The 24,518-nt window shown below is 38.3% G+C and overlaps 1 protein-coding gene across 1 annotated transcript; it reads left to right on the top strand.

Moving 5' to 3' along the window:
- On the top strand, window positions 1-22,268 carry aldh1l1 (aldehyde dehydrogenase 1 family, member L1). Its single transcript, XM_059560566.1, has 23 exons — window positions 1-115; window positions 11,569-11,695; window positions 12,268-12,502; window positions 13,377-13,542; window positions 13,725-13,826; window positions 13,935-14,024; window positions 14,153-14,293; window positions 15,480-15,605; window positions 15,775-15,866; window positions 15,973-16,120; window positions 17,978-18,097; window positions 18,195-18,322; window positions 18,625-18,775; window positions 19,094-19,164; window positions 19,307-19,412; window positions 19,515-19,602; window positions 19,968-20,061; window positions 20,204-20,303; window positions 20,402-20,500; window positions 20,820-20,985; window positions 21,066-21,171; window positions 21,281-21,480; window positions 21,625-22,268. The coding sequence occupies exons 2-23, from the start codon at window positions 11,569-11,571 to the stop codon at window positions 21,678-21,680; spliced, it is 2,712 nt and encodes a 903-aa protein (XP_059416549.1). The 5' UTR covers window positions 1-115; the 3' UTR covers window positions 21,681-22,268.
- The last annotated feature ends 2,250 nt before the right edge of the window (window positions 22,269-24,518 follow it).

The raw sequence follows: 24,518 nt of genomic DNA, 5'->3' as shown, positions 1-24,518 counted from the left end.
GCTATTGGTAGTCTGATTGCTGGCCTGCAGTACAGCTGTGCTGAAATAAATAGCAACAGTGTCTGCTGAATCCTTCTACCCTGCAGTGGAACAGCTCTAATCTGGACGTGGAAAGGTATGATAAGTGTAAAATGTAGATAGTAGCCTACATGTAGTTTGCTCAAAAATGCAAGCGTAATGGCAATAGTCACATATTGGTGGTGTGTGCAATGACAGATTCCTTCTGACAAAGGACACATGCTCGTTTCGTGTCGTAAATGAGTCTTGTGTTAGCAAAAACGTTTTAAAAATATAAACAAACGTGCATAAAAGAATGTCGCCTAGTTCATGTCCTAACATATTATTTGACTAATGTATTGGCTAAACTTGTTTCTTTTCATTATAGTAGCCTAAACTTTGTGGCATGCTAGATGTTGTTGTATGGATAGGCTAACGTTATATGAAATCGTTTCACGTTATTTGCTGAAAATGTCAGGTTAAATATTTCGATTGTTGTGGGCGTAACTTGTTGTTTGAATTTTGTGTGACCCTACAGGACACTCTGATTGAGCAACTATCCTTCAATAATGAGCGTTTTCTTTGGTGGTTTCCACTACTTTTTGATATTAATTTACCCTTGCAGACTCTTTTTAAAAGTTGTGCTGTTGTCCGGCTTGGAATGTTACTGCCTAGTCATATTTGGTTCGTGAACGAATCGAGTCGTTATTTTGAACCGGTTCTTTTCAGGAAACCAGTTGAACTTGTTCGCCAAATCGAACCGAATCGTTTGGAACAAACACTGGCCCTGTCCCAAATGGCACCCTCACGGTCTTCTGAGTCCGCACTTTCGTGACGTAATGGCGCTTTGACTGTCGGGTAGAAGTCGAGGTCTGCTTCAGTGCGGGCTCTGCAGAAGTGCGTGTCGAGGGCGCATAACGGCTGCAAGGGGGGCGCTCGCGAACACCCTTTTTGAACGCCAAAATGCAATACGGTCTCGTGGTCTTAACGGACACGCGCACGCGGCCATTGTAAATCCGCAAGACCGAAAGTGCACATGAAGTGTTCCATGATTTAGAACAGAGCCAGTCTGTTAACAGCTCTCTCAGAGGAACGTGTCGGATGAGCCTCACTCGAAATCGGCCGAAGTCCGGGAGTAGCTATTGTCCTAGAATTATAAAGCATGTCTACTTCTGCAAACAATTCTTTTTAGCAGTGATTCGTGAACTGTATGCGGACCTCCGCACAAATGGGACCCCTGTTTGTAGCTTGTATTAGTTATTTTACAGTGTTCTTTTACTGCTTGCAGTATCATGCTACAGGTGATCTTATTAAATATATTCTATTTTAAATTGAATGTAATACATATTAAATACATGTTTCTTGTTTCCAATTTTATAATTTGCATGTTCTTAACAAATGTTAAAAGATGATCAAACATAACGGATTTAATAAGCTAGCAGGTTATTGTAGGCTAATCTAGCACGCAGAGAAAGTAAAGAACCATTAAAACCACTTTATTTACTATTATAAGTAACATTAAAGCTGCAAGCAGCGATGAAAGGGCACTCGGGCTCACCACCCGGTGCCCATATCAAACTTGTTAAATTTGGGGCATATTGGACACTGTATGCCTGAATTACAGTAACTTCCTAATTCACTGCAGAAATATGATGCTTTAGCATTTAGCTAAGTGTTGCTAACATGTTTCAGTATGTTTCTAGCATGCTGCCAGTGTATTTATCACTTGCTGGCACTTTTTAATATGTTACTAGGACTCCATAACATTGTTACACATGCTAGGAGTCCATAACAGTGTTACACATGACACTTCCTGTTGCCAGTGGATGGCGCTATGACTATAACGGAGTACGGGCATGTTGATGTGTTCAGTACAGGACTCTTGTCAAATGTCTGAAGTTTGGGGCAGATTGGACGTTGCCAGCCTGAGTTACAGCAACTTCCTTATTCAATGCATTAGTTGCATGCTTTGACACTTAGCTAAATGTTGATAGCATGTTTTATTATGTTTCTAGAATTTTGCCAGCCTATTTAACTCTTTTTGACACGTTTTAATTTTTCCCTAGGAGTCCATAACATTGTTAACATTGTCACTTCCTGTTACCAGGAGGTGGCGCTATGACTATAACTGAATTTGGTCATGGGTGTTTGTTTGGAACAAAACACCTATCACACGTGTGAAGTTTGGGGGAAGACCGGACATTGCTTGCTTGAGTTACAGCAACTTCCTTATTCACTACATTATTAGAATGCTTTAGAACTTAGCTAAGTGTTGCTAGCATGTATTAGTATGTATCTAGTATGTTGCCAGCCAATTTAACACTTGTTTACACTTTTTAATATGTTCCTAGGAGTCTGTAACAGTGTTAACTAGAGATCGACCGATATGGGTTTTTCTATAGCTGATGCCGATGTTTAGAGGTCAGGGTCAGCCGATGGCCGATATGTGCTGCCGATTTTTAGGGCCGATATCTTGAAGTTTTCCCCTTCATTTGCATGCTAAAATGTCACACTAATAATAAGTGGATGCACAACATTTCTAAACTTATCATCATTTATTGAGCACTGACTTGAACCATCTCTCGAATCTTAATTTTGTGCACTGCATGTTATTAAAATAAAAAAATGTATCCAAAGTTAACCAAACAAATCAATAAACTGACCAAGTATTAAATATATAAAACGGGCAATATATAAGTCAATCATTTACATAAATGTTTTAGAGCATTTATCAAGTAGAATTTTTCAAGTTTGTTGGAACATAAATGTAAACTTAAATATACATTTAAATAAATAAAATTTTAGAAATAAAAATCAATTAAACTGAAAAATCTATAAAAAATAAATCTATAAAAAATAAATAACAGTAGTGCTGCAAACACACTAGCAACCAGCAACATTTGTGTTTGGTATAAATGACACAGAACATCTAAAGTGCATTCTAATTTCAAACTTACATCGCAGTCTGTTCATTATTAAAATAAAGTACAGTCAACCAAACATTTAAAAGGTTACACTGGTCAGTTTAAATAGACCGTAGTATACCGGTCCACTCTGCTGTTATGCCAAGGACGTTTTTGCTCATGTGAAGAGGATGATCTTTTCCGTCTAGTTTACATTAAAAAAATTAAAAAATATTATAGTTTAACATTCAGATACATTGCGAATATGGAAACATTTGGATATGTGCAGAACGAGACGTGAGCAATAACCTCCAAATACATCTAGTCAAACCCACGCTCACTCCTCTTATGGATCGGATAATTTTTCGGATCAGCAAAAAAAAAAAAAAAAAAAAAAAGGTCAAGACAAATAAACATACGTTTTGTCTTTTTTTATTAACATTATTAAATTAAAATATATGAAATCAACTTAAAGTGCACATGGCATAATATCTTATTTTTAACATAATAGCCCGACTTCTCATCTCCCAGTCTGCTGTGATGAAGTGAGCAGTTATCGTCACATATCTCTCCGTCCCCCTGGACGTCCACCCTTCTGTCGTGAGCGCAACAGAGGATGTTCGGGATAGTTCATCCACAATTTTTCCTTCTCCTGTTCATAAAGATCTGGCACAATCCTTTCACTCTAACCTCTTTTCTTCATCATTATATCTGACAGGGAAGCCAAAATGCGCGGGCCGTTCAAACTCCTCTGTTCCTCCGCTCGCCATGACCACTGAGTGTGGACTGAACATGCGCAACTTTTCTTTTCTTTTTGTTCATAAATCAATCCGCGGGTCACGTGTGTGCCGAACCGAAGATATTGATCCGAATGGATCACTACTATAGTGTCATTTGAAAACATTGCAGTTGCGTTCTAAAATTCAACAATAAGAACCACGAAACCATTTAAAGAGGCGCATTCAGCGGTCTCCTTGGCTGGAAACAGTCAACAAAGTAAATGATCTCCAACGAATGGCGCGCTCTCTTCATTTTATCAAATGATCATAATCACATCTTGTCACAGTGTCTGGGTTGTGTTTGGATTTGGATATTCTGGTTTTGACCCTGCCTGGACTGTTTACCCCTTTTGGATTATCCCTAAATAAACATCTTACCTGCAATTGGTTCCCTCTCCTGTGTGTTCTGTAACACCGATCGTGACAGAAGGACTCCGTCACAGTAGGAACCAGCGGTATGTCATTTTTCCGTTCCCCAGCCAAGATGGCGGAGCGGCGAACCAAGTACCTTCGGTTGATCGCCCTCCGCCAAGAGGGCAATGAAGTGGGAGCCCTGGCTCAGGTGTTCTGGTCCCTGGCTGAGGGCATGGGCTACAACGATGCGGCCCTCAAGGACTATTTCAATGGCGGGCTGGATGATCCAGTGTCTCAGGAGGAGATGGCGCAGTTAGAGACACTGGAATTCTGGGAATTCGTGCGCTACCTGCAGCATCGGCTTGGGTGGGATGCCCCAGCCACTTCTGTCTCTTCCGGCGGGGTGGACGTCAGCCCAGCACCACTGCCCAGGATGGCAACCAGCCAAGCGCCACAACCCAAGATGGCCGCCAGTCCAGCACCATTGCCCAGGATGGCTACCAGCCAAGCACCAATGCCCAAATTGGCCACCGGTTCAGCGCCACAGCCCAAGATGGCCGTCAGCCTAGCGCCACAGCACAAGATGGCCGTCAGTCCAGCGCCACAGCACAAGATGGCCGCTAACCCAGCGCCAATGCCCAGATTGGCCACCGGTCCAGCGCCACAGTACAAGATGACCGCCAGCCCAGCATCAATGCCCAAATTGGCCACCGGTTCAGCGCCACAGCCCAAGATGGCCGTCAGCCTAGCGCCACAGCACAAGATGGCTGTCAGTCCAGCGCCACAGCACAAGATGGCCGTCAGTCCAGCGCCACAGCACAAGATGGCCGCTAGCCCAGCGCCAATGCCCAAATTGGCCACCGGTCCAGCGCCACAGTACAAGATGGCCGCCACCCCAGCACCACAGTACAAGAGGGCCGCCTGTCCAGAGTCATGGCCCAAGATGGCTGCTTGCCCAGCGCCGCTACACAGGATGAGAGTCTCAGTTGACCCTCCGGAGTCGAGTCAGGTTCCAGTTGACCCTCCGGAGTCGAGTCAGGTGCCAGTGAACTCTCCAGAGTCAGGGCTAGTCACCGCTGATCCTCCAGAGTCAGGGCTAGTCACCGCTGATCCTCCAGAGTCAGGGCTAGTCACCGCTGATCCTCCAGAGTCAGGGCTAGTCACCGCTGATCCTCCAGAGTCAGGGCTAGTCACCGCTGATCCTCCAGAGTCAGGGCTAGTCACCGCTGATCCTCCAGAGTCAGGGCTAGTCACCGCTGATCCTCCAGAGTCAGGGCTAGTCACCGCTGACCTTCAAGGACTGAGTCGAGTCACCTCTGACCTTCAAGGACTGAGTCGAGTCACCTCTGACCTTCAAGGACTGAGTCGAGTCACCTCTGACCTTCAAGGACTGAGTCGAGTCACCTCTGACCTTCATGAGCAAATACAAGTCACCAATGATCTTCATGAGCAGTGTCAGGCCAGCACCAATCTTCTGGAGTCCAGTAAGGACACCAGGGGATTACCAGAGTTTCGTCGTCCCGTTGGTCCAGCTGCACGGAGGTCTGCTCCGCCTTGGGGGGCTCTGGTCCTGACCACATGGCTGTGGTGGTCTTCTGCTCCGCCCTGGGGGCCTTCCGCCCTGACCACACGGTTGTGGGGGTCTTCCGCTCCGCCCCGGAGGACTCTGGCTTCGTCCACAAGGACGTGGTGGTCCTCTGCTCCGCCCTGGGGGGCTTCCGTCCTGACCACACAGTTGTGGTGGTCTTCTGCTCCGCCCTGGGGGGCTTCCGTCCTGACCACACGGTTGTAGTGGTCTTCTGCTCCGCCCTGGGGGGCTTCCGCCTTGACCACACGGCTGTGGTGGTCTTCTGCTCCGCCCTGGGGGGTGCCACATGATGTCCTTCATGGATTTCTGTTTTGTGTTTCTTGGTTTCTGTTATGTTTCTGTCTGTTCCCCTCAGTGAGTCTGGCCCTCCGTCCCTCCCCCTGAACCTCCTCCGGTCCTCCTCCCTCCTGGTCTCCCTGTTTTGTGTTTTCAATTCTGGTGCCTGTTCCCCATGTTTTTCTTTTCTGGCCCTCCGTCCCTCCCCCTGAGCCTCCACCTGTCCGCCTCCCTCCTGGTCTCTGTTTTGTGTCTGTCGTGGAGCGTCTGGGAGCCGCTCCGTAGAGGGGGGGTACTGTCACAGTGTCTGGGTTGTGTTCCCTGGGTTTCCACTAGGTGTCCACCTTTCCCACGGTGTCTGTCACCTTATCACTTCCTGTTCCCTTATTTGGTCACCTTCCTCTTTGTTGAGTAATTGATTGTTCCCCGCCTGTCTTCTGTTCCCTCATTATCCTTCTGTGTATTTATACCCGGTCTGTCTGAGTCTGTGTTACGGAGTCCTTGTTTAATGTTCGAAACTCATGTCCGTCAGCTCTTGTCCTTGCCTTGTGTTCGTGTCTTGTTTATGTTTGGATTTGGATATTCTGGTTTTGACCCTGCCTGGACTGTTTACCCCTTTTGGATTATCCCTAAATAAACACCTTACCTGCAATTGGTTCCCTCTCCTGTGTGTTCTGTAACACCGATCGTGACACATCTATTCATTTTACAATCCTGCTACTAGCATTTTATTCAGACTAAAACCCTTTAATTCGGGTGAGAAAGCTTTTTTTTCCAAGTGGCTTTTGCACATAATAATAATACCGCTGCAGGCGCATTATTGCAGCATTAAGGTTATTAATTGATCGTTAATTTAAATGACGATCGATCATGGAAATGATCGAATATTGACATCCCTAAATACAAATTGGATGGAAAACTGGTTATTGTCTGCATCAAACCATGCTTCCGAACAAATGTCATTCACCATTCTGGGCAGCTCCAGGACAGCTGTCTCTCCGAGCACGGAGCACAGTCTGTGAGCGGGGCGGAGTAACGTCAGAGACAGTTTACATTGGTAACGTCACGCTGCAGTGTTTGTTAGAGCTCCCCACTTCTCCACCCCATTTAGTGAAATTCTTTGACTACCTTTATCTCCCAGGAATTTTGTTGAATCTTCCAAAAGTTTTTGCTTGGGATTCTTCACATGCAGCGGCAGCAGCAGCACTTTCCACCGCACCAATAACATGGGGCTGCCCGCCGACTTTAAATCGGCGCTACTAAACACGGATATCGTCCGATGTATTAAAAAATGACAAATATCGGCCCGATATATCGGCCGACCGATATATCAGTCGACCTCTAGTGTTAACCATGTCACTTCCTGTTACCAGCAGGTGGCGCTATGACTATAACTGAATTTGGTCATTGGTGTTTGTTCAGGACAGAACACCTATCACACGTGTGAAGTTTGGGGAAGATCGGACATTGCTTGCCTGAGTTACAGCAACTTCCTGTTTCACGGCGAAACATCAAACTTTGTCAGGCCGCCAGGGACACACCCCTTGATGAAAACTCAAAACCTTTGCAATTTAACATCACAAAGGTCTTATGATGACCCTCACCAAATTTTAAGATAATCCGATTAAAACTGTAGGAGGAGTTCGTCAAAGTACGAGGCACAAAAATCATACAGGAAATTCAAAATAACTTACTTCCTGTTGGGTTTTGGATTTTGTACCAAGAGACTTTTTTGAAGGTAATGGTGTGTTACATGTGTGTACCGATTTTCATGAATGTACGTGAAACACAGCTCGAGGCACACTCCGTTGAAATTTAACAGGTGGCGCTATCGAGCCATTTTGCCACACCCACTTCTTAAACCTTTATCAGATGTAAATGTTCGCCAGTCCTGATGCGTGTGCAAAGTTTCGTGAGTTTTGGAGCATTTTTAGGCCCTCAAAAATGCGATTCATTTCGGAGAAGAAGAAGAAACGGAGCAATTCCAATAGGGTCCTCGCACTGCAGTGCTCGGGCCCTAATAAATAAAAAAGGTAGTTAAAGTCATAATTATGATAACATCATAAGTCAAATATGTAGATTCTCCAATCAGACACACATTAAAAGCCCTTTCAGTTAGCCTGATCAACAATTGTGAAAATGTAAGTTTAAAGCCTGGCTTATCAATTGCTTTCGAAATGTGGATATTCTGGTCTGTGCCTGTTTTTAGTGTGTAGATCCTTAGCTCTTTTGAAGAACTGGTGTAACAAACGAAATGGAAAGTTTTTTTTGGGGGGGGGGGTGCTTTAGTTGTTTAAGATAAAATGAAACTAGAGAACTGTTTCCTGTAAAATGTTACATCTTTGATCCTCTAATAAAGAGATTTGTCAAAAAAAAAAGAAAGCCCTTTCAGTCAATGGAATCATCTGGACTGATTTGTTTAGGGGGATGCAATGCCCCTGTAGGCCTTGAACTGTTCGTAAAAACCTACTTAAATTAAAATAACAATTCAACAAACTATGTGTACAGGTCAGCTTATGGTAGGCTATTATGAACCCCAATATCAATTTAACCTTTATCTTTAGTCAAGTGATCAACTGAATCTGAAATTGATTCACAAAAACGGCTTGCCAAAATCAAATTTAAAAACATATTTCAAATCAGCGATAAAATCATGAACAACATGGATTTTCTAATAAACGTTGCTTCTCACCCTTATGTTCATTGACCCCTCAAGGTTACTTCATTACACAAGTAAGTGGTGACCACTAAGTGTCTTTTGGAGCATTAAATCATTAAATGAATGATTAACTCAACATATTCATTTGAAAACAATTATTCATGTCACAAGTCACATACAAAATCATGAGAATTATAACAGATGACAACTGGCCTTTATAGAAAAAGACAACAGTAATAATAGTAATAGTATAAGAAATTGATTTTGGGTTTCATCAACATTCATATATCATTTAAATAGTGTATGGCTATTAGTGTTTTTACACATTGATAAGTTCTGCCCTTCTTTCACTACTTGATGCAAAAAAAAACTGATTCTTAAACTGAACTGAATGACCCCCTCATCCAGTTACTGTTTCAGTCAGCAGGTTGTCATTCACAAACAAATGTTATTTGTTTACCCTATAACCAGTCTTTGAAGGCAGGAAAAAGCAGCATCGAATCAATAAGATCTTTTCCTGGCTGTGTTGTCTGTGGTGTGTGGGACTTTGGAAACAAATTCTAATTGCATAATAAACTGAAGAGTAATGCTGATGAACATAATTTCATGTCTACAAATCATTTTAGAAGGAATATGGTTTAAGCACCACAAACAATGGCAACAAAGCAAATTTGTTTAATGGTAGTCTACCATTCTCCAGTTTAATTCTGTTTTGTTCAGTTTGGCTAAAAGTAAGGAGGAAGCTAAACAAAGTTAAAAAGAAACAATTTTGTTTAAATTGTATTTTTGCTTCACAATGTTGATATGCGCATACCTTTTCGGCTATCTTTACAGACTGCAATGATTACTGTGGGTTTTATAAATGTTTTGGTGTTTTTTGTTATTACATAACAGGAACAATGAAGTGTATTTTTAACGTTTTAACATTACGTGAACAAATTATGTTAGTGTTAATTTATTCAGGTGGTACCAATGTACATGATTAAATCATATATATCCAACATCCTTTTTTAGTTTAAGGTCTAATGTCTTTTTTCTTTTTGAATCTTTTTTTTGTTTTTGTTCCAAAACCCTCTTCTCCTCATTGAACGAGATTACTTCACATTTCTATCTGAATGAACAACATCTCAAGTTTTATTCACGAATGACATGTGCTAATAAATTCAGTTCATACAATACAAAATATATGATAATGATTGATTTATTTACTGTTTTGTGTCCCCTTCCTCAAATGTATTAATGCATTATGGAATATAGTTTTTTTCTCTCTCTGAAAAGCTTTTAATAACGTTTTGACAGAAAATTGATTTAATCAAAATTTGGTATAGATATCCTGAAGGAGCTTGAAAATTAAAATGGCGAAAAGTCTTAACCACCCAGTGTGAAGAACATAACCAAAAATATTAATGATTTAACTGTACTATAAATATCGATGGCTCCTATGACAATTTGCTTGTGATTTTTCTCATTTTGTACAAGTCACTTTGTATAAAATTGTTGGCTAAATAAATAAATATAAATTCATTTGGTGGCATGTTTCATCTTTATTCACAGCAGTTGCATAGCTTTGCGGTCATTCTTAAATTATAGCCCCCCCCCCCCATTAACATAGTTCCATCTCCCCTTTTTTCTTTATGTATGGTTTTTAGGCATATCATATTTGGAACGGGCAGAGCAGAATGGAAATTATTTTGTGACTAATTTAATGGCTTCAGGAGACTTTCAATACAGAGTGCAAAACATATAGACTACAGTAATAGTTATTTTATCTTTCTTGGAGCTTGCCACATCTGGTTCACTTTGATTTGTATGGACACCTAATGCATGATATGTTACAAGGGCTCCTAAAACGCATACAAAATAGTAAATCAAGCAATTAACAAAGTGAATAAAAAAATTAAGAATTACCATATCACTCAAAATGAAAGTATAAAAACTGTTCCGCTACAGCAGTTCTAGGCAGGTCTTGAGTGCATGTCTGTATCATTTTGTCAAATTGTTTCCGTTATTTTAAAAAGTCACTCTATGTACCGCAAAGACATTGACCAAGCAAATAATACGACAAATAGGATACAAATGACAATCAGTTTCCACCCCCCCCCAAATGACCTTTGTTTATCTATGCAAAACACACTGATACATGAACACACAGACATTTATACTCACAGAAGTGTGTTGTCTCCACTGCCCTACAACTTTAACTATAACATAGTTCAGCTAACTAAAGGTTACATGTCATTTAGTAAGTACTAGCTAAACTTACAGCTTTTCTATTGGAGAGACAGAGACGCTGATGCCGAACACGGTTAAGAGCCACACAGTATATTTTTTTTGCTCAATTTTAAATGCCTCCTCAGTTTCACTCATTACACTTGTGTGTCAGATTTAATTAAAATAGGATATAATATTGGGTTAGAGTTACAGACTTCCCTCTTATAATTGTATTAAAACTTTTTGAGCTAATGTAATTTTCTCTGGTCTCTTCCTCCGGTCCTTCTTTATTATTGAGTCCTGGTAAAGGCAGCTGTCCTGCTGAAGGGCACAATCATGATAGAGGTTGCTAAGTGAATTCCCTATTCACTCTTTATTCATGCTTACCAGTACAAACACTGATTTACTTAGCAACAGTTTTGGAGGGTTCAGTGGGAGGCCAGACTACCTGAATTTCCCTTGAACAAAGTCTTGCATAACCAGCATAGGCTTGTGAATTCATTCCAAAGCAACTTGACAAGCAATTTATCAAAACCTACAATGTCTGCAGTGCAAAATTCCCAGTTTTTAATTTTAAGACTTAGTAAACAAGCTAGAAAAGTGAAATGCAGAAAGAGAGAAAACTTCATTGTTTTTTTTTTGTTTGTTTTTTTAATGGTTATAGCTAGTTTACGGTTAAATTAAGAGGTCATCAAACTATTTCATACTTGATTTCTTAACTGATATGCTACCATATAGTAATAGTAGTTGTATGTGTTTTCAGTAATATGTTTTAACCTGTATGTGTTCCTTTCATTTCAGATGAAGATTGCCGTGATTGGCCAGAGTCTCTTTGGACAGGAAGTGTACAAAGAACTGAAGAAGGATGGCCACACGATTGTTGGTGTATTCACCATCCCTGACAAAGATGGAAAGGTGGACTTACTTGGTAAGTCTCTCATAGCTTTGTTTCTGTAAGAACCATTGATTTTACTCCTAAAGGGATAATTCTTTCATAATTTACCCACTCTATTCCAGGTTTATATGACTTTCTTTCTTCTGTGGAACACAGAGATTTTTATAAAAACGACGCAATCTCTGTGGGTCCATTTAATGTGTAGAGTCCCTTGAAGTTGAAATGAACACAAACAGATACAACGGTATTCCATATGACCCCGCTTGAGTCTTCTGAAGTGAAAAAAATTGTTGTGTAACAAAAATGCTAATATTTTAATATTATTTATAAACCAACACTGTGAACGCTGTGAACGTCAACACATGAAGCGTGATGAAAGTGATTTGTGAAACGTTTCATGAGTAAAATATAATGAATTATGAATTTGCAGTACTATGGAACTTTGGCTAACGTCTGTGGTTAAAATAATAAAATTGCATGTTATTAGCAGAAAGTTCTTCGATGGCAGTTGTGCTTCAGCACTGCTCTTTTGTGCATATGAATCTGATGGTTTGAGGGAAGTTTATGGTTACGTAAATTGAAATAAATCTTTCAACGTTCCACAGCGACTGAGGCAGAGAAGGATGGCGTGCCAGTGTTCAAGTTTCCCCGCTGGAGGCTGAAGGGAAAGGCCATCACAGAGGTGGTGGATCAGTATAAGGCCGTTGGTGCTGAACTGAATGTTCTTCCTTTCTGCTCTCAATTCATCCCTATGGAAGTGATAGATCAGCCAAAACACGGGTCCATCATTTATCATCCCTCTTTACTGCCCAGACACAGAGGTGCCTCTGCCATTAATTGGTATGTCTGTGTGTATGTGTTTTCATTTTGTGTTTTATTAGTGAGTGTGTGTATATGTGTGGTAATCAGAAATATGATAGTAAGAGAAAGATTAGTGGCATACCTGATTAGATTTCGGAATAGTTAACATTTTTATTTACTCACGGAGCCCCGCACATGACACGCAGGAAAAAATATAAGGCTAAATCGTGTGCACGATTTACTAATTCGTTCCCTCAATTTACTAAAACATGCACACGATTACTATTGCGTTCCCTCAATTTACTATTGCGTTCACTCGATTTATAAATTGTGCGCACAATTTACTAATTCGTTCCCTTGATTTGCTATATCGTGCGAACGCAATAGTAAATCGAGGGAACGCAATAGTAATCATGTGCACATTTTAGTAAATTGAGGGAACGAATTAGTAAATTGTGCACACAATTGTTTTTTCTTGCATGTCATGCAGAAGGCTCCGTAGTTATTTATTTATTTCATATTACTTAATTTATTATTTTCTTTTGTGAAACACAAAATCTGATGTAAGGTAGAGAGTGTGAGGTTGAACAGAGTTTTTCATAAACATAAAAATGCTTTATATTTAGTGTTTTAACCATATGCATATAATTGAAGTTGGCTTGCTATCAGGTGCTTTGATTGAGACATGTTCTTCTATAATGCATTTGAGACATGTCTTCCCCAGCACATAAAATACATTTTTGTAGTTGTATTATTATCTGCAAATGTTATTAATTGTCATATGTGTTTAAAAAGTATTATATTTTATATTTTGGATCTTGGCACAATATTTTATTTGCTGAAAGAAACAGCATGAGGATGAGTAAAATGTTGTTTTAACATAATTTATGTTTTGCTATTTTGTTTCTCTTAGGACTCTGATTCATGGTGATAAGAAGGGTGGGTTTACTATATTCTGGGCAGATGATGGACTGGACACAGGACCAATTCTTTTACAAAGAGAATGTGATGTTGAGCCAAATGACAATGTGAACAGCATCTACAAACGCTTCCTGTTCCCAGAGGGAGTTAAAGGCATGGTGTGGATCAATGCAGAAACTACATCATATTGCAAACTACAGTATACTATATATTAAATTTAAAACCGCATTCAATTCACTGTTTTAATGTAGGACCAGCAGGATATGATGTCCAGAATGCAGTCCGATGTAGTTGAATATGAGAGCACTCTTGGATTCTTGTGTGTGTGCTCTTGTTTTAGGTGGAGGCAGTCAGGTTAATTGCAGCAGGTACAGCTCCGAAAATCAAGCAACCAGAGGAAGGAGCAACATATGAGTGTATTCAGAAGAAAGAAAATTCAAAGGTGGAGTTCCCTAGCACTGCAGAGGAGCCAGTATATAGATGTATATCTTCTACCTCATTGTACTGTACACAATATTAAAACAATAAATGTCTATGGTTGGTTGAATAGATTGACTGGAACCAGCCAGCAGAAGCCATTCATAACTGGATCAGAGGAAATGACAGAGTACCTGGAGCCTGGGCAGAGATTGATGGCAAAGTAAGTGCTTTAACTAACACACACAACACCACATGAAACATGCAGAAACTCCTAGTCAAATGCATGAAATTATGTGCATAAAAAAAAACTACTGTTGTGCAACAGTATTCTTTTCATTCTTTTGGTAGAATGTTTCATTTTATGGGTCAACACTGTTGGAAAATGACCATTCTTCAAGTAATGGTCAACCTCTGGAAATCCCTGGAGCAAGTCGACCTGGTCTGGTTACCAAAAATGGCCTTGTTCTTTTTGGGAATGATGGCAAGATGGTAAGGAAATTTAGAAACTTTTTTAAATTATGCTATTAAAATTGCTATAGGGAAAACTTGACATAGGCAAAAATGTAAACATACTTAATATAGCACCACATAGTTTCAGCAGGATGTGTCTGTGCTGGCGTGAGTAGGAAGGGATATTTGTAACTGTACCAACTAAAACTTAAAGGTATAGTTCCCCCAAAATGAAAATTATTTAATAATTTACTCCTACTCATGTTGTGTTAAACCTGTATGCATTTAGTTCTTCTACTGATAACAAAAAAAAAGAATGTTAGTAACTGAAAAACAGTGGTGACCATAGATTTTCATTGTATGGACAAAAAAAAAAGAGGAAAAAAATTCAGAACAAATAAAATCAGACCCTTTTGGAATGACACGAGGGTGAGTAAATTATGACAGTTTTCATTTTTGGATGATGTGTCCTTTTAAGTGCAAGCTGCAATCATCACGGTCTAAGCTTGTGAAGGAACCATGATAAAAATAGACAAATCTGAAAGAATAGATCCTGTTGATGCCGTGGATACAATTGCTTTGGAGTCAAATGTCAACTTCTTCAGTCACAGTTAGCACAATTAGGTTTTTCTTAAGTTATTGCCCCTAGCAACAGAAGCATTTTCAGTGCAGACATCCTAAATAGATGTCTTACTGTTTCAGTGTGTCACTATGATTCACATCTGAAAAATCAGTTAGATCAAATCTTCGAAATTATGTACTGAATGTACTGAAACGTTTTTGTCGTGAGGGTATTTAGATGATCAGTACCAAATTCTGTTAACACTTTTTTTCAGTGTGAAAAGTGTAAAAATGCATGGATGGGAATGAAATCTAAGCTACACATTTTCTTTTGTCTCAATTCAACGATTCAGCAGAATTCTAGCCCATATGGTAATGGACAAAAACATACTTGTACTTGGGCCTTATTGGATAGGTCATTATTATTCCCCCCTCACTCACCATCCAAACAATTCACATTCTCTGTTTAGACACTTAGACTTCATTTAAGATATCTTTTGTGTGTCACAGAATAATAATAAAATGAAATGAGGTTGAGTTGAAAGTTAATTTTAACTTTTTAGTATTTATTTACACATTTACCCAATAAAATGAGCAATGCAAGACTGTAGATGAGTGTGTGTCTGTGTATTTGCACATAAAGTGTGTTTATTCTTGTATGTAGTTGCTTGTGAAGAACCTGCAGTTTGAGGATGGGAAGATGATTGCAGCATCCCAGTATTTTAAAGCTGCTCTCAGTTCCACCGTGGAGCTCTCTGAAGATGAAAAACAATTTGCTGAGCAGATGAGGGTGAAAATATATCACTCATTTCATTACAAGTCACCATGATATTCTTTGTGTTGTCTGTATGTTAAAAACCTATTAATATCAAATATTGCTTTTTTACATTCTGAAAGATAATGTGTCTTGAAGGCAGAAAGTTATAGATTATTAGAGAATTTATTGCATTTTTGTCCAGGTGGTGTGGAAGAGTATTTTGACAAATGTAGAGAAGATTGAAGACACCACTGACTTCTTTAAATCTGGTGCTGCTTCGATGGATGTAGTCAGGTAATGTGCAAATGTATAATTTTCTTCATATATATTTCTAGACACTTTATTTAGCTCATTTTCCCTTTACATATTATTTTAAAAAAATCTTATTTTTGCACTATAGGCTGGTGGAAGAGGTAAAGTTGAGGGCGGCACAGTTGCAGTTGCAGAATGAAGATGTTTACATGGCAACAAGCTTTGAGGAGTTCATTCAAATGTGTGTGAGGAAGCTGAGAGGAGAGGATGAGGAAGAAGAGTTCACTGTAGACTATGTTAGTATTGCTTCTGTTAAATAGGTAGTAGCCTTTATATTTATTTTTGCTCTGCTTGATATATATATATATATATATTAGTGTTGGGCATAGATTAATTTTTTGAATCTAGATTAATCTCACTGTGATCTTGAAATTACATCGAGTCCTTGCTGCACCACATACATAACGCACACGGACTGCATAGTCACTGCAGACGGAGTATGTGTGAAACAGGCGTGAGCAGGGCCGTAGCTGGGGTTAGCGGGGCCCCGGTGAAGGTTGTACCAGTGGGCCCTGTTTGAAATTGTTTAATTTGTATGTTCGTTTATTTTTATTTATTTGTGCTATTTACACAATGTTTAAGTTTTTTACAAGTTTGTAGGTGTCAAGGTACAGAAACCAAATAATTAAATGTAAAATAGCACTGGATAGTCTTCAATGTAAAAATGAAATATACAATCAAACCTACATATTCAGACACCTTCAACATTTCTCACATTATTACAGTTTTGCTATATATATCAACAATTATATCTGGTGTCTGAATAATTTTTGCTTTGACTGTTAAAACTACAAAGTAATTCAGTCAAGAGCAGTGAGTGATTTTCATTTTCATTTTCTTGGATTAACATTACAGCAGCCAGTAGCTAAACTAGGCGCGGTCACTTTAAGAGACGATGAACGCATCCAATATAATACACATCCCATTTTTTTCTCAACCGTTTACTTTCACTTAAGAAATAACTGACAGTTTTTTCGAGAATAATTTCCAAGGTGGATATTTTGACATATTTTGTATGTATTTGTCAGCACAAGAGCAAAAATAAGCCAAATCTGTGTTCAAGCGTTTTGAGACGCCTTTCTCTGCGTGAGCCTTGAACACCAGAACACCACGAGTACTGAATTGGGATCTTTCACATCTTTTTGTTTGTTCAAACTGCGATTTGTATTTGTTCGTTCAGGTGCAGGAGGGACTTCGAGGAGAACTTCGCAGAAGAGAGCTCGGTTCAGTGTCGCTGTCCGTGATACGCGGCTCTCGATCTCTCTCGTGCGCACCGAACACAGCGCGCGAGTAACCAGCTAAGTTACTCTGTTCAGCTTTTCCGCGTCTTGTTTTTGGATGCTTTAATGTTTAAATCGACAAGCGGTAAGGCTTAAAAACACGTGAAAAAGATGAGCTTTCGTGACGATGCGCAGCAGTGGCCCGTCAACTGTCCTGAGCATCTTTTTAGGCTGGCCTCAGTCAGTCGGTTATAAAATATCAAGGTGAAAGTCATCATAGCTTGCTTAGTATAGACCCAGCTCCCAACCCAACTTTGAGAATAGATTAACAGCGATATTTTTTTATCGCCCGATAAGAGTCTCACGTTAACGCAGCACATTAACGCCGATAATGGCCCACCACTAATATATATATATACTGCACACAACATTCATATACAAAAATACAATGCTGAAATAGACACTATTTCAGCATTTTACAAATGATATCAGGAACTCTAGAAGTCCAAATATACACTCATTGTAAGTTTGATGCCTGCAAGACATTCCAAAAAAGTTACCACTGGTGCATCATTCTTTTTAACAACACTCAAAACATTTTTTGGAACTGAGGAAACTAATTGTTGTATATCTGAAAGTGGAAATCTTCCCATTATTGTTATAAAAATTCCCGATTTGTAATTTGAGACACTGTTGATCTGGGCTGCAAACACAGTGGTAAACATGTCAATTTTTGGAACGTATTGCAAGTATCAAACTTAGAATTACTGACTGTTTATGAAAAAACAAAGTTGATTAGGTAAATTATATGTGACAATAAAAAAATACTGTTTTTAATGTATTTCTAAATATGTATCTGCATGTCTGTTGTAGGTAGAAAAGAAACTGAACAATATGACAATCCGAATCCCACACCAGCTTTTCATAAATGGGGAGTTTGTAGATGCCGAAGGGGGAAAGACCTATAAGACCATTAACCCCACTGATGGACAGGTAGACGGGACACAAATTCTTTTCCACTTTCAATCTATCTGCATTATCTGTCTTATTCTTTTTCACATACTTAATTTCAGCTTTTGTTTGTGTGCAGGCAATCTGTGATGTGTCCTTAGCTCAGATCGCAGATGTGGAAAAGGCAGTGGCTGCAGCTAAAGAAGCATTTGAGGAGGGAGAGTGGGGCAAGATGAACCCCAGAGACCGTGGCAGACTACTCTATAAGTACATGCATTTTATATTTAAACACTGCAGTAAGACATAGGTTTCTTTCTTTCTTATATTTCTGCATTGAACTGGTAATTGTTTGAATAAATTTGGCTCTGATTATCTTTGCTCAGACCATACTGGCAAAAAAAGGTTTGAAAATATGAGCTTTTTTATGACCGAAGAGTTGTCTTATGAAGTATCAATTTATTTATAAAAGATGACCGCAGAAAGGAAATATACAACTACATGTTTCTGCAGTAATACACATATGAATAAAATGTCTTTATTGTAATTGTGTGTATGTTTGTATTCTCCAGACTGGCTGATCTGATGGAGCAGCATCAGGAAGAGTTGGCCACTATTGAGAGCATTGACTCGGGAGCAGTCTATACTCTTGCCCTCAAAACACACATTGGCATGTCTGTTCAGACATTCAGATACTTTGCTGGCTGGTGTGACAAGATTCAGGTTTGTTTGTGTGTTTGTCATTTACCAGAATATGTATTTATCAGCCATCATTCACAATGAATGCCACAGACAGATATTGAGGATATTCTGTTATTACATTATACAGCCTGTGTTTTTTTTGCCTTATTTAAACATTGAATTTTGTTTTAATTAATATGCACTGAATGCTGTTGATTGAGCTTAATTACTGTATTGAACCCAGAAGATTCCTTTAAAACTAATTTGCCTGCATTGTATTGGAAACTACAGTTTTAGTAATATTAAAAAGATGAACCTATCCTTGTGTGTGTCTGAAATATATTCAATTACTCTCCACAGGGCTGCACTATTCCTATCAACCAGGCTCGACCTAATCGAAACCTTACCTTCACTAAGAAAGAACCAATTGGGTAAAATCAACTCTTAACAGACAAAAAAAATCCTCTAGTTTCCGCCCAGCCTTGCTATGAAAATAACCACCTCAGTTACTATGTATATAGTTTATCTGGACAGAGTGTTGAGAATATTTAGCTGTTGTTTGTTTATGTTCAGTGTGTGTGCCATTGTCATTCCTTGGAATTATCCACTGATGATGCTGGCATGGAAGACTGCAGCCTGCCTAGCAGCTGGAAACACTGTGGTGCTCAAACCTGCACAGGTAAAGAACTGCAGTTAATGATAAAACAAAAATGCACATGGCATATTTATCTCGAACAATATACACACAGAATTTAAGAACTGTTACTGCTTTCTGTTCTAGGTCACACCTTTGACTGCTCTCAAATTTGCTGAATTAACTGCTTTGGCAAAGTTTCCGAAAGGCGTGGTGAACATACTACCAGGAGCTGGTACGTATAACACAAAACATACACAATAGAGTTTAGTATAGCCCAAATCTATCAGTGAAAACTGATATACAGTAACTATTTTCTGTACACAATTCACTATCAATACTGTAATTTCTTTGCACTATTCAGTTTTTAGCACATCTAAAAGTTACATCTTAGTGTATGTCTTAGTGTTCCTGTAGCTCAATTGGTAGAGCATTGCGATATCAAGCGCAAGGTTGGGGGTTCGATTCCCGGGAACACATGATATTTAAAAATTGATAGCCTGAATGCACAGTAAGTCGCTTTGAATAAATGCATAAATTTAACTTAAATTTTAATTTAAAACTGTCTGCATGTAGATTCATTGAATATGTACATTTTAGGGTCTCTGGTCGGTCAGCGGCTGTCTGACCACCCTGATGTTCGAAAACTCGGCTTCACCGGCTCCACTGAGATTGGCAAACAGATAATGAAAAGGTGAATGAGCATCTCTTAAAAAACCTAAACAATGCTGGGGTTTGAGTATTTCTTTAATTTGAAGTTTTCAGATCCCGAATTTTCATTTTTCGGAAATTGAAATAAAAGTTGGAGATCATCAAAATGCTTGTGTATCTTTTAGCTGTGCGGTCAGCAATGTGAAGAAGGTTTCTCTTGAGTTAGGAGGAAAGTCTCCTCTCATCATCTTTAATGACTGTGATCTGGACAAGGCTGTCAGAATGGTTTGTTTACCTCAGTACCATCACACAATTGTATTTGCAAAGTGTGGTTGTAATCTCAGACATGTTTTATACCCTCCACACACCCTTCTTGTCTACAGGGTATGAGCTCTGTGTTCTTCAATAAGGGAGAGAACTGCATTGCAGCAGGAAGACTTTTCATTGAGGAATCTATCCATGACTTTTTTGTGGAGAGAGTGGTAAAGAACAATATGACTGAATAGCTTCATCATTCATATTTTTACATATATTTTTTTTTATTACCTGTGACTGAATCCCCCACTCTTGTGAGCTATGACCGTATATCAGCTCTAGCTTTTGTAAGCAATCTGCAGCTACTAAAAAAGTAGTCATACTAACTTCTTAAACCTCTTAAAATAAGACCATTTGATTTTAACCGAAGTGTAACAGGCATAATGCGATAACCTTGATGAGTTAATAATTCATGAATTTATAATTAATTTGTAACTCCAATCTCTTAATTCAAAGTTTATAACATATACAACTACATCTGTGTAGGTGAGTGAAATAAAGAAGATGAAGATTGGTGATCCGCTAGACCGTTCCACAGACCATGGCCCCCAGAACCACAAAGCCCATCTGGACAAACTGGTGGAATACTGTGAAAAAGGGGTCAAAGAAGGAGCAAAATTAGTGTGTGGAGGGAAACAAGTGAACCGTCCAGGTTAGAGGAGTGTGTGAGAATATGCATAAGTCTCAGTGAGGGAAAAAGTACAATGTTCTTTACACTTTCTATCTCTATAGGTTTCTTTTTTGAACCGACTGTGTTCACTGACGTGCAGGATAACATGTATATTGCTATTGAGGAATCCTTTGGGCCCGTCATGATCCTCTCCAAGTTCAGTAATGGGTTAGTAGAAATAAGCAACTTTTACCTCTCTTTTAAATGTATACAGTTCAACAATATGACCAAAAGCAACATTGTAAACTGCCTTTTCCTCCTTATCTCCCGCATTCAGAGATGTTGACAAAGTGCTTCAGAGGGCTAATGCTACAGAATATGGTTTAGCATCAGGTGTGTTTACACGTGACATCGGTAAGGCTCTGTATGTGAGTGAAAAACTTCAGGCCGGCACTGTTTTCATCAATACTTACAACAAGACCGATGTGGCTGCTCCTTTTGGTGGCTTCAAACGGTCTGGCTTTGGCAAAGATTTGGGTAAGGCATAAATATGACTGTATGAAACACTTAATAATTTCAATGCATTCTAAAATAATTTAAATGAACACATACCCAACAGTTTTTCTGATACAAAAATACTTTTTGTATATTGTTTTAACTAGGTGTATTTCTTCCCAACAGGACAAGAAGCTCTGAACGAGTATCTAAAGACTAAATGTGTCACTGTTGAATACTAATAAAATACTGGACATATAATGCACAACATAAAATGATTGCATTTTAGTGCTCTAAAGTGGTAGCTAAGGACAATTTCAGTTTAGCTTTCAAGTAAATTGTCATGACTTAGTAATTACATTTGTTTTGTGTGTAATGATGGATTGCAATTAAAAAAATTTAATCTAATCACAAGTTCCTCTTAAGGCTTTAGTTCTTACTTTCCTAGTTTTACACAGTATCTGTAAATTTCTTACTGTATATAAGCTCAGAGAAATCAATGACCATACGTCAACATTTTTATAAATTATAATAATTAATGTTTTTTCATTTATCCTTTATTTTGGGATAATTGCTTAGGGTTGAGATACTGTGAACTAATGTCTGACTAGCCATTAAAACAATTATGGGTAAAAAATATTTTAACACACTGTTATTTACTGTACTAATTAGGGTTGATTGTTTTAAAGATTTTATATTGAACTAAAGTGATAACAGAAGTATATTTTATGCTTTAGAAACAAGACATTGTTTAATGTCTTCTTTAGAAACAGATGAACATATTTCAAGCATGTGCCACAAAAGAATAAAATCAGTCCAGTATTGACTTATTACATTGTTTAGTGTGTTTTATTTGTGATTTGTAAAAATATACCTGATTACATGAAATAATGATTTGTACTGTAACATTAAAACTTTATATCCAACATCACAGCGACAAAAGTTTTCACTGTAACTGTGTTTGAGCTGAATTATTCAGAGATTCATTATTATTCTTAACAATTGGTGTCAAAGTACAATTCATTACATTGTCGTAGTTTTGCTTTTATTATTTTTCTAATAATTATTCAGGTTATTTGAGAGCTGACAATTTACCTACCATTTTTTTTTTACATTAGAACGAATGTATTAGTAACCGTAATTTAGAGTATAGTCAGAAGTATTATTTTCTCTTAGTATTTTAAGTTCAAAAGCTACTTTTGTTTTTGGAGTAATAAAATGCTTTATTAAAGCACACATTTAGCAGAGTACAGAAATTACAGTAAGTTATGCATACACTGTTTTTAATTCACTTTTTAAAATTACAGTTATTAGTAATTTAATAAGTTTAAGTAGTTTCTGTCTCTATAGCAATGGCACACATATCAGAGCTGTGCAGATAGTAGTCCTAAAATCTTAAAGAGAATCAGCAATTTTGAGCCATAGGCAGATCTCATATTAGAGTGTGCAAACTGTGCACTATAAATCCGTATAGTTATTAATTACAAGCTATAAAAATGTCGTACTTGATTTTTTTTTAGACTTTCAAAACCTTCAAACATAGTTAATATATAGATTTATATAAGATTGTACGATGTGGAATTTTATATTCAAATCTGTCTTTCATTCAAGCTTGTCTTTCATTTTTGATAATATGTGATTATTAATTTAATGAAACTGTCCGTTTTTCACAAGTAAGCTTAAAAGCCATGGAAGTTAATTTAGAAACACAATTTAATGTAATGTATATGTAATGTTAAGAAATTGTATTTAGGAACCTTGTTTTGAGCTCTCTTTCTGGCTTCGTTTATGTTTTCCTTTCTCCATGTGACAGATGCCCGCAGCTGATTGTTTTTGGAAATCAGTGCAGCTGCTTGTTGTTTTCTTGCATGTTCTCACTCCTCTCTATTCACCCTTTATCTGTGCTTGCTCTGCACTTCTCCAGAGTGTTTTGTGCTATTCTCTGCTCAATATCTAATGATTTGTTGTCACGATATCTCCCTATCCAGTTCGCTGAAGAACTTTCTACTTCGAGTGAGATATCATGAACAGTATAACAAGCTATTAAGCTTGTTATAATGCTTTTAAAACTAACTGCTTTTAAGATGGTTGCCTATCCTAGCATCTTGGGTCACAGAAAGGGAATGCCCTGGGCAGATAGCCAGTTGCAGGGCTCACACACAGATACAAACACTCAGACAATTTAATATCTCCAACTCACCAGTGCTGCATATCTTTTTATTAGGAGGAAAATGGAGCACATGGAGGAAGACTACTCAAGAAAAAAACATGCAAACTGCATTTCTTTATCTAAATTCCTAGGGGAGGGACTATACCATGGGCTGGGTTCTCTCAGGAATTTCCCATGAGTCCCTATATATTCATAATGCCACAGCTATTTCTAGCCATGCAAGTACAGCTCCTGTCTGTATGAATGGGAAAAATGGGAACTAAATATGTTTTCAGTGGAAGTTTACGTATCAATAACACATGAAAAAAAAGATATGAAAACAATAGTATCATAAATGCTATTTCAAGTTTAAAAAAAGTGCATTGATCGTCTACTGATATGACAAGAATTATACATTTGTATTGCCTTAGCTGTGTACAACAAAAACAGTGCAAAAAGGAAAACAGTGCAAAAACAATCTACCACAAGTTGATGAAAATATAAAAAGACAAACTAGAGAAAAGAGAAACATAAAAGTATTAGCATTAAATGTTTACAAGGAAAAAGGAGTAGGCTAAGAAAAATAAAGAAAATAATAGGCCTAAGAGTAGCCTAATACTGAACAAAAGACCCACATATTCATTTTGTGGTAAACCATAATAAAATGAAGCTCTGTCTACATTTTATTTTGGATTCAATCATGGACACAACATTTGTTTTCTTTTTTTTCATGTTTTTTTCTGTCCATTAAGTCTTTTTCTTGTCATTATTGTTCCCAGCTTTCAGTCTCTTGTATTTATTTTGTAAGACCAAATAACATTGCATAACGTTGTGTTTAATGTAACAAGAATAATCTAACACAGTCTGTGTCAATCATTTAGGTTTTGTTGTTGTTTTTTGTCTCTTTGTAACACGTGAGCGGTCGAATGTT

Source organism: Carassius carassius, chromosome 10, assembly GCF_963082965.1.
Source record: "Carassius carassius chromosome 10, fCarCar2.1, whole genome shotgun sequence".
Taxonomy (NCBI): domain Eukaryota; kingdom Metazoa; phylum Chordata; class Actinopteri; order Cypriniformes; family Cyprinidae; genus Carassius; species Carassius carassius.
Note: the sequence above shows the minus strand (reverse complement) of the source record. Positions and strands in the feature narration are given on the sequence as shown.